The sequence below is a fragment of the Brachycentrus maculatus genome, unplaced genomic scaffold (assembly GCF_059751285.1).
Source record: "Brachycentrus maculatus isolate JH-2025_06_01 unplaced genomic scaffold, ASM5975128v1 h1tg000378l, whole genome shotgun sequence".
NCBI lineage: Eukaryota > Metazoa > Arthropoda > Insecta > Trichoptera > Brachycentridae > Brachycentrus > Brachycentrus maculatus.
Window position 1 is genome coordinate 732,854 of NW_028281127.1, and position 11,663 is coordinate 744,516.

At 31.9% G+C, this 11,663-nt stretch overlaps 1 protein-coding gene across 1 annotated transcript in view; it reads right to left on the minus strand.

The window, feature by feature from the left end:
• The window catches only part of LOC148303234 (uncharacterized), a 75,543-nt gene extending 65,188 nt beyond the window's left edge, over nt 1-10,355 (minus strand). Inside the window, exon 1 of the mRNA XM_088270258.1 lies at nt 10,017-10,355. Coding sequence (XP_088126384.1) covers nt 10,017-10,355 — 339 coding nt within the window. The remainder of the gene's footprint in view (nt 1-10,016) is intronic.
• Between the last annotated feature and the right edge of the window lie 1,308 nt (nt 10,356-11,663).

Sequence of the window (11,663 nt, forward strand, 5' to 3'; positions counted from 1 at the left end):
CTAGTTTGGTCGATAATGCTCTAAAGTAATATCTTTAAACATAGCAATATTTTTCAAATCATTAATAAGGCACAAAAAATATAATGTCTACGTTTCTAGAACAATTATAATAATTCTATTAATAAATATGTTATCTTAGAGCTCCTATGCACAGGCAAATGCTTTAACGAATGCATATGTCATCCGGTTTATCTATGATATCCGTTACCGTTGAAATCTTATCTTTGTTGGTACATTACGTTTAGTTTTTATTTGTATCGGTATTTACACTGTGACACCACTTCATCACTTAGGATTAAAATAATTAGTGAACTTTATTGGTAGTGATAGGGCCTTGCCGCCAACGGAAATCATAGATAAACCGGATGATCCCATTCATTTCTGTGAGTATTGATAGTTGAAATTTGATTTACGTACTATAAAGTCATATCTTTTTACTACATACATGCATTTCTGAAAATAAAATAATGAAAAATTATTCACGAAAGTAAATATCCTATTTATGATGTACTCATTTATTTTTTAAAAACAACTTTTAACAGGTAAAACTAAAGGTTGATTTTTTAAATCATGTTACTGTTAAATATTTTATTGAAGAACATATGTAGATACCATATATAGGTACTCGTATGTAGTATATACGATTCTATGGGCGTGTGTGCAATACACGGAATTACACGGAATTTTACTGTCCGGCACGTCAGTTAGCATATAAAATGGATGATTGGCTTGGATTGGCTTATGCTTTAGTCCATCTTTCTTCGGATCGGTGCTCTTGATCGGTGCGTGAATACGTTGTGCGTAAATTCGATCACGCGTAACTGTCGTAGTCGCTTTCATTTTTCAAAACCGGACTGCCGGATGGTAAAATTCCGTGTAGTGCACAAACGCTCTATAAGTAGTATATTACGATTGTCTGTCATAGTATTATGGTTCGCACGTTTAGCTAATGTGTACTTTCAATATTTTCTCGAGAATTCTGAAAATAATTTTCCATTTCTCCAATCTTATCCCCTTTTATTAAGTACGATCACTGAGCAGCTAAACGTTATCAATTTTTTATTATTATTGATAATGGCAGAACTAAAATCACAACGTATAAAGTATTGTGAGGGCAATCGACACCCCTCGTCGCCTTCTCGCCCTTCCGCGTTCCCACCCCACCCGGCCGTGAGCACCTGCTTTAGCACAGTGCCCCATTTGCCTTCGGTTGACCTCGGCTTAATGAATGAAGATTGTATCTCAAGAAAAAGGTCCCAGTGTTTGGAAATAACTAAACATTTCCGCGAACTTTCAATCGATTCTAGAACGTTTCTTTATTAAACATCTGAAGGATATACATGAATTTATCTTAATTTTTTACATATCAACATATCGCTCACTCCTTTCAAGAACGTCATAAATCAAAAAACTTGATTATTCAAGAGATCGTTTTTAAAGTTTTAAAATATAATACAATGTATTAAAAGTAAATATCAAGCCACTTTTTGAACTTTTTACTGTATTATTTTTGAACAGATCTTTTTAGGTAAAACCTGAAGGTTTTTTCTCCATTTGAAAAATATTTAGTATATTTAAAAAAATAATTAAACAATACATTTTCTTCAAAATGCAAAAACAACACTTTCTGCCCTATAGCGGGTAAATATTAAGTTAATAATATGCCTCTTTTGCTGGGATATAGTACATTTTCTGGGCATTCCGAAAACATGCACAACTGAAAATTGACGATTTTTTATTTATGACGTTCTTGAAAGGAGTGAGCGATATATGAAGAAGTATGTGGAAGTCTGGGTATTAAGGCCCTATATACGTTAAATAGCAACTTAACTTTCTTTAAACTCAAGTCAAATTTGACGTAATTGATTTTTTTCCTAAAACATCGTTTTCGTATTAAAAAAGTTTTTCTTCGAATTAAATATGGTTTTGAAAAGAAAAGAGTTATTGAAAGGTAAAGAGTTAAAAAAAAATTCTCCTATGTGGAGAAAACCTAGATTTGTAAACAAATATTTGGATATACTCAAAATGTTGTGGAAAAACCCAGATTCAAAGGAATGAATAATCCCATTAATGCATTTTGTGCAGTTGTTTTTCTACTCATCGTTCTTAGGGGATTGATATTGTACGTCCTGCAGTCTAAGAAATTTTCAGAATCAGGCATGCGACGATTTATGATTATAAAGTTTGATAATTGCTACAAATAATATTTTTGCTTTCATTAATTGAAGTTGTTAAAAGTGAACTGATGACTGGCGGTCAGTTCTGAAAAGCATAAAAGACTAAGGATAACTACGAAAACAACAAAGTAGATTATATATAACGTTTTAGAATTGAAGTCGATATAAGTTGAGATACATATTCTAATTTTTGCATAAGAAAAATTAAAATTAATTTTATTACAAAATCAGGAGTGTAAACATATTTGTACATAAATGTGTGATTATATTATTTTTAATTGATTTAGAAATATTTAATATATTTTTTTCATTTATTGTATAGTCCAGAAAAATCTATGTTCTCCGTGGCAGTTAAAATATAAATTGACTTTACTTGACTTAGTAAATAAATAATTGTGTCAATTAAAAAATAATTAGAATACAAATCTCACCGAAGTGATACCATAAGTAAAAGTTGGGCTGATATATAAAGTTACTCATGGTTAGTAAATAATTGTATTAATTTAAAAAATATTATAATACAAATCCCACCAAAATACCTATGATATCCATAAGTAAAAAATGGGCTTAGTTATAAATTGACTCATGGTAAGTAAATAATCGTATCAATTAAAAAAATATGAAAATACAAATCCCACCGAAATACCTATGATACCCATAAGTAAAAGTTGGGATAAAATAAAAATTGACTCATGGTAAGTCAATAATCGTATCAATTAAAAAAAATATGAAAATACGAATCCCACCAAAATACCCATGATACCCATAAGTAAAAGTTGGGATATAATATAAATTGACTCATGGTAAGTCAATAATCGTATCAATTAAAAAAATATGACAATACAAATCCCACCGAAATACCCATGATACCCATAAGTAAAAGTTGGGCTTAAATATATTTTTGGTTGTTATTTTTGTTTTATGGGCGAACCTATTTCTTAGTATTATACGATTAAGAGCCATTCTTATTATTATCATCAAAGTTTCATAACGTAAATGGCTGAACGGGGCCATTTAAACGCTAATAAAAGACGATTTAACTACAGAAATATACGAATATATCTGAAACTTTTTGTTGTTTCTTGAAAATTGGAATCAAGCTGAGACAAAGTGTAAAATCGATTACTAAATTTTCTATCATATTTCTAACTCGGTACGAAGACATACAAGGTATTTCAGAAAAGTAATGAGATTTTTGCTTTATATCCTATAAAATTATCGTATTATATACTATACAATTTGTGAATGATGCATTTAATGAATTTTGAAACAAAAATTTTACTGAATGAAGTAATATGCCAAAAGGTGGCATACTATTATTTTATTACGTGTAGTAAGTATTAAGTATGATCCGGTCATTGGTATTAAACAAAAACAACAAATGTCTCAAAATCATTTTTTTCAAGAAAAAAATGCCTTTGTTGATAATTTAATATTCTCAAAATTATAAATATTAAAAACATTTGCTATGTGGTTAGTCATTTTTACTTATTTATTTTTTGACAAAAATGTTAGAGATATTAGTATATAACCACTCACCGAGATTTTTGTGTCTACCGGATTCGAGAATTTGATATTTTTTGCAGTTGATTTAAGGAATATACGACCTTTTACATTTTTTTTGTATTCTTGCGTTTTATTTATTTGCTGGTAATAAGAAAAAAATAGTTTTACAAGTTAATGTGGCATATTGTTTTACATTCTGAACTTGATTATAACTAAATGCTTTAAGTGGTAATGAAATAACTACTGAAGTTTATTATTTTTTTATTTTATTTTTATAATACGTAGACGTCTTTTGTCTTCTGTCCGCCTCCGTAGTGTAATGGTCAGCATGCTCGCCTACCGTTGTGGAGGTCCCGGGTTCGATTCCCAGGGGGGTTTAATAAATATAAGTGATTTTTTCACTCTAATATTTATTCAATATTACACTGGACTGGTACCTGAAGTGGAGGGCTGATCACCTTTCCTTCATGTGTAATCGATCGAGCTAACACTGGTTTTATATAAAGCAGTGCCCTATGCACCATTGGGGTGCGGTAAGGGATTATTATTAGACGTCTTTTAAGGATGTCCTCGAGTAGTTTGTCGCGGCCAGAAATATTATTAGGTATATTCAACATATGATGTATATAGTTACCTCCATACTCGTATTATGGTAGAATATATGTATACAACATGACCTCGCCGTGTTCAGTTAGTAACGTGAACGGCCCAAGTACCTTTATTTGAATGTATATTATTGGACGTACCTGCCGCGAAGTCGAGTAAGAAACAATACCCTTACTTCGAAGGGAGGACCACTAAAGAGAACGTAATAATAAAGTTTTCATCGGGTAATTGAATAACATTTAGTTAACTGGTGCTTGTTTACGTAGACCTAACATAGCATTACAAGAAATTTAAGAGATTTTAAGATAAAACGTTTTGTAGTTTTTATATTTTTAAGAAGGTCAATTTCATTACTTATTCTTGGGTTGGTTATCAGAGATCTCTATTTGAGAATACATATACGTATACATCGTGTTTCAGGCCTATTCGAAACTATTTTCATCGATGATTTTTGAGGATAAAAAAACAAAATCCTTTTAATATTTTTTCCAAAAGCATATTTTGAAATTATCCTCGTTCATACTACATTTTAATTCCATTAAAAAAAAAATACATATAATAGGAGTATATAAAATGAGAATTTAGCAATGCTCTTTTGGAAAAATGTTCTTTGTACTATTTTCGAAGGTCTTTCACAGAAATCATTGTTTAAATTTATTCGATAAAACACTATTAAAAAAATATCGCGCGATCTAATTTAACCCATATTTTGAAACAAATATAATAGAATAAAAGAATTGAAACATTTTAAGGATGCTTAAACAGTCCTACGCTTTTATTTATTTATTAATATTTATTATGTAAAAGATATCAATGATTTTTCGAAACGCACGAATAAGTTTTGCTGAGCACAGAATACGTTCATGATTCAAAATTGTGTATATGGATGTTCGATCATGGACAGAATTGTAAATATATAATACTCAGTATATAAATTCATCGCTTAAACCAGCCAGTAACAGCTAGTATGTCCTGTAAATGCTGTAGTGTATAAATACATATGCAGTGTATAATAACCCGACTTATTTTTTAATACCTCAATTGGTTGATTTTAAAGTAGAAATTGAAATAATTAATGGAATCCAGTTGGTTTCTAAAAGGTCTGTGTTATATATATATATATATATATATATATATATATATATATATATATATATATATATATATATATATATATATATATATATATATATATATATATATATATATATATATATATATTCTCATATCTAACAAATACTTCGGACAAAACTCATTAAAAATTAAATAAAACAGTAGTTACTTAAAATTTAAAATAATATTTACATATATAAAAAATATCATTCTACATATGTAAATATGCAAATGGTACTTAATAATAATATTCCAATATTGGCAATGTTGATTTTGAGATTCATATATATATATATATATATTTATATATATATATATATATATATATATATATATATATATATATATATATATATATATATATATATATATATATACATATATTTATATATATATATATATATATATATATATATATATATATATATATTCTCATATCTAACAAATACTTCGGACAAAACTCATTAAAAATTAAATAAAACAGTAGTTTACTTAAAATTTAAAATAATATTTACATATATAAAAAATATCATTCTACATATGTAAATATGCAAATGGTACTTAATAATAATATTCCAATATTGGCAATGTTGATTTTGAGATTCGGATCGAATTATTTAATAATTGATTCTAAGGTGTTTGCATAATTGTTTCGAACATCTGGTTTTTCCATATAAATTCGCGTTTTAGCGTGAGGCCGTGGGGTCAACTACAGCCCCACCTTAACCCAGCTATAGCGTGCAGGGGTCAAATGATTCACACTCTACTCTATACTTATAATATTACGGCATAGAACATACCGATCATTATGTTGTATTCTGTAGATACTAAGCGGTTCATTTTGTTCATCCTTAAATTAAGTTTTATTATTTTGCTTGAGATTTTTCTTGATCGAAACCCATTATCAATTTGATCAAATGGTGTATGAGATTTTTAGGTATATTTACCGCCTTTTATAATAGTCAAAAATTAATACAGCGTTATCATAATCATAATTACCCGGAAACAAGGTAACTAGACCTTTTGATAGTAGATCGGATCGGTTTTCAATAAAATCAAAATATATTATTCATTGATTGGGCGTTGTGGAATCATGTTCAATGATTTTAATATGTAAATAAAACAGATGTTTAATACCACCTTTTGAGGTTTATTAACGTAAACACAACTAGTTTCGAGAACCACAGACATTTTCATCAACAGGTGAACATATACATAAAACTACAGTTAAAAAGTCAAAACTACAGATTTGTATTTTCATCTCTTGATGAGAACATATGTTGCTGCTACACACATATATATACACAAAACTAGTGGTGTTTACATTAATTTCTATTTATAAAGGTATTTAAAAATAATTGAAACGTTTTCTGAAATTATGGAATTCGAACGTCAAATACAAAATGCATGATTGGTTTTTCTATAAGATTTCGGTAATTAATCGTTTTAAATTAGACAATATGAGAAGTTATTAATATTTTTTATTTGTTATTCTAGACATATAAAATAAGTTTTTTATATATAAATTTGTATTTATGCATGTGTAGTAATAATTTACAAAGTTACATTTAAATTTGAAAAGCACACGCTGTACTATATACAGTGATTTACCTTTAACAATATATTTTATAAACTGAATAACGTGGGGTCAGGTTGCACCCCATGTTATTCCACCTTGTGTAGGTTAAATGACCCCCACATCACACTCCACTTGCCACCGTACGAAAAATGATTTCATTAAGATTGTCGTTTACAAATGTTGGTGACGTAATGATGACGGGTCCCAGAGATGATCTCACTACGAAACGAAGGGTGGTAAATAGGTAACTCAGACATCCATATTATATGTACAATACATATTAATTTATACATGAACAAACAATAAATATAAGTTTATGGTAAAATAAATATACATTAAAATACTACTTTGGGATGCCTCATTGAGATAATTTTATATCGATATTCATTCTAATCCTTATCCGCACCCAATGGTGCATAGGGCACTGCTCGTTTTGACGTAGTGTTAAATCTTGTTCGTTACATACACGAAGGTAGGATGATCACTCCTGCGCTTAAGGGACAAGTCTAGGGTAATATTAAATAAATATGACAGTGAAAAATCATTAATATTGATTTTTATCCCCCCCCCCTGAGAACCAAATCCAGGACCTCCAGCACGTTAGCTAAGCACGCTTATCATTACACCACGAATGAGGACTTGATATGGTTCGACAAAATCATAAAAAAATGAGGCATCATAAGATATTATTGGAAAATAATGCACATCTTAAGAATTATTACAATTACAATAAACTCGTAATGTACAGGGTTTTTAATATAAATTTTAAGGGACTAAAAGTCTATTTTTATAGAACCAATAATTGCACCGTAATGTTTCAAAATAAACATGAATTTTGTCGCAAAAATTAACAAAAGCTACTTAATAAATCGGCAGCATAAATTAATGGTTGAAAAATAGTATTCCTCGTATTCTTTTTAGACGCATATAATAAAAGTTTATTATTAATTATTTGGAATGTTAATGATTTCTATGTTTATTTTTCAACAACGCATTGAATAATTAGGGGTAAAACACGAAAACGGCACGCGTTAGGTGTCGGCTTAGAGTGTGTGTTAATTTAATAATCCTCATATTCTGATACTTAAACATTATAAACATTGATTTTATATTCGTTTTGATTTTTTAATCCTGCGAATGATGTTGTGCGAAATATCAATATCAGGTATACACAAACATTTTTCCAATTACAAAAAAAAATCCATATATTGATGTTCGAATTAACGAATTTACACCCACTGACATATTGATGAGTAATTTAATTTTATTAATATTATTTTATTAACATATCAAATTAATTTTATTAATCTGTTAGTAATTTGTTGGTTATCGCAATATATTAAATATATAATTCAATTAGTTCAACAAGCTACTCTTTAGCGTGACAATCGCTAAGGCGGCCCGCCCAACATCTTGCCCAAGAAGACCGAAAAGAAGGCGTAATAATACGCTGGGTCCTCTTCCCCTCCCCTCAGGCTCCGCCTATTCGACGCCCCGAGACTGACGACAAGGTAATTGTTTTTTTTTATGTATCAGTATCATCATCACAACATTATCCAACATTATAATATATAAACTATATTAAATAAATTGTATAATCGAACTTATAAAATTGGTATGATCGTAGTTACTTTCTGTAAAAATTGCATTAACGACAAAAAAGGTATGCCAATGTCTTTCGCCGAATGCTAATCAACAAAAATATTTGAAAAATTGACATTTCTGCCAATTTGAAAAACAATCCATCCAATCAAAAAGTATCAACAACAAAAAATAACGTATTTTTTATTGATTTATGATAACCATATTTTGTAAAATACATATAATAAATACTTATAGCTTTTTCTATTTTTACCTTATTTGAACAGTGATAGTGACTAACAACATCATCAGACTAATTTGTTAAAAAACCTAAGTTTACTTCGTTGAATTTATTAGAAATATACTAGTATTAAATATATACAAATAACAATCTTCATCTGCAATGCCCTGAAATGTGCAAAAAATTGGTTTCGAATTTGTAGGTGCACTAATTTCAGTAACTTAAAGTGCATATTTTATCATGAAAATCATTTAAAAATGTACTTAATATAAATAACAGAAAAAATGTTTTATTCTGCGGTTTTCTATTATTCATTAGTTTTACTTTCTCGTATTCGTGCGAAAAAATGAACATACATAACGTTCGTTGCTGTGTAATTTAAATGTGTATAAATTTCATTTCGCCATGGTATAAATTCGTGAAAACAAAAGGCATGGGGCGAGTGGAAAAGCCTTCTACTACTGTCCTTGGACCGAGATAAAAATCGCGTAGGACGAGTCTACTCCCAAGAAAAGTCACAACACAAGTTTCTCGATTTGCGAATACTTGCAGACGCTTTAGAATACTATTTAATATTTTCCCCTTTCATATAGTTCAGAATCGATGTTTTCTCGGTTGTATTATACTCGCATAATATGCAGAATATTGATGAAAAAATTGCGTGTTCTAGGAGAAATAATAAACGTCGAGCTAGTGAAGGTTTCTGCGGACTGAAGGTTAGCATCGAATGCGTGAAGTAGCGTACTTAACTCCGGGAATATGAGCTCACTTTTATTTCAGAAAACATTCTCCCCGTTCTGTTTTTCCAAAAATATCAACATTTATGGAAAATAAACGGCATTCCTTAGTTCGCGATTTACTATTGATACCGAATTAAATTGAAATTTTTGCATTTATATTAGTAAAATTTTTAAATATTAGGATTATTAATATTATTATATCCTAAGTATTTCGGAAGAATTTCCTTCGCATGTGGGAAAATTTTACGATGTAACGTTTAGCAAAATAACCTTGCGCGTTAAAACATTCCGTTTTATCAATAAAGAAAGCGTGTGTTTTGTATGTATACATGACAGTATATGAAGTATGCATGTCTGATGCATTTGTTAGAAGTCGAATAAAGCGGGTGATTCGTGGTACATTTTAAAACGAAATGCAGATTCGGATTGCGAGGATACGTTGTTGTACGATTGATTAGAATGATCTCGCTCACCATGTCGAGCACTCCGGCCAGCGGGGCCGGGAGCGGCTCCTCGCCGCCGGCCGCCGCGGCCACCAGCTTCTCGAGCGCCTTGAGGGTGTTCTCCAGCGCCGGCCACTCGGCCTTCTGCGCCTGCAGCAGCAGCTTCTGGGCGGCGTCCCTCGTGCTGGCGCCCGCACTCTGCGGCTTGGGTGGCTCCGCCTCCGCCTTCTCCTTCTTCTCTCCATTCTGCGGCGCCTCGTCCTTGGCCTCCTCCTTGTCCGCCTTGGCGGCGCTGGCCTTCTCTTCCTCGGCCGCGGCCTTCTTGGGCGGTCCCTTGCCCGTGCCCTTCTTGCCTCCTCCTGTGGACATGGTCACTCATCAGTGGGTCCTGCGGCGAGCCGGAGGCGCTGTCTCGTCACGCTCCCGAGGCTACCGCGGCCTCACTTCGCGCGCCATCTCCGGGGCCCGCATTCCTACAAACTAGGCCTAATTCGGGACCTGAAATCTCACTGTCTGCGACACTAAATCAGCACCCTCGATTCCCCCTTTTTATGTTCTCGTTATTCCCGCTCTTTTTCGTTTTTTTACGTTTTTTTTATATATTCACCTCTCGAAAACGTTTGCAAATTAATACGCTTAATATGTATAATTTACGAAACCAAAAATATGTTTTCGAGATCAACTAATATTAAAATAAGCTCGGCGACTTCGAGGTCAATTAGTTTAATAACTCGCGATCGACTCGTTCAATTTTCACGGAGCGGGATCGGCTAGAGGTCGGTCTAACTGTGCCATCGGCTCAACTGGTACACCTTAACTGTAATGATACGCGCTAAAGAAGGGAAGAAGTATGCGAAAGCGTGGTGGAGAAGTTCGTGGTCGAGTGCTCGGGATGGTGTGCGCGGTGTACAGCTCCGGACTCGAGAGCCGACTGCCTCCGGTGGAGTAGTTCTCTCCTCCTCCCGAGAGGCCGCCCGCGGTGCGCAAGTCCGCCCTACTCGGCGCCGCCCCCGGACCTTCTCTGAATATTTATTTACTCGGTTTCTTTTCCCGAATTTGACAGTTGACAAATGACATAATTTTAAAACTGTCATCGATGCGTGCGGAGACGAGGAAACTCTGACCAGGGTGCGTTTCTGGGAAATGAGAATCTAAATGCTAATCTAGGAATGACAACTATTAATCCTATCGGGAAAGTGCTTTGAAAGCCGGAAGGCAAATTTTCAGAACTAAAAGAGTTTCGTTTCCTAAAAATGATTACTTTACGGAAACTTGTAGATATTTCTGTGTTGATTATCTAAACTTAACATTACTAGGCAATCATTTATTTACGAATATAAAGCGAATATTCAAATAAATCATTTTTATTTCCATTAAATTTTAGTCTTAGTATAAATTCTTGACAATGAATGGCGTTAACTGCTTTGAACAGTAACAAACTAAAGCATTTATTATTCTTTGGGCATACACAAACACACTATTTTCAGTGATGTACATATGGTATATTGTTTATCTAAATAGTATATGAAATAATGGTATGGAGACCATAACGTAATACTTTCATATTTATTTTTAAAAACACGCACGTTATAAATGAAATTATTTATTAGCATAAGCACTATCTGCCAACTGATTTCAACAAGCTTTTAAGGTACAAATCTTGAATTTATCTCTGTA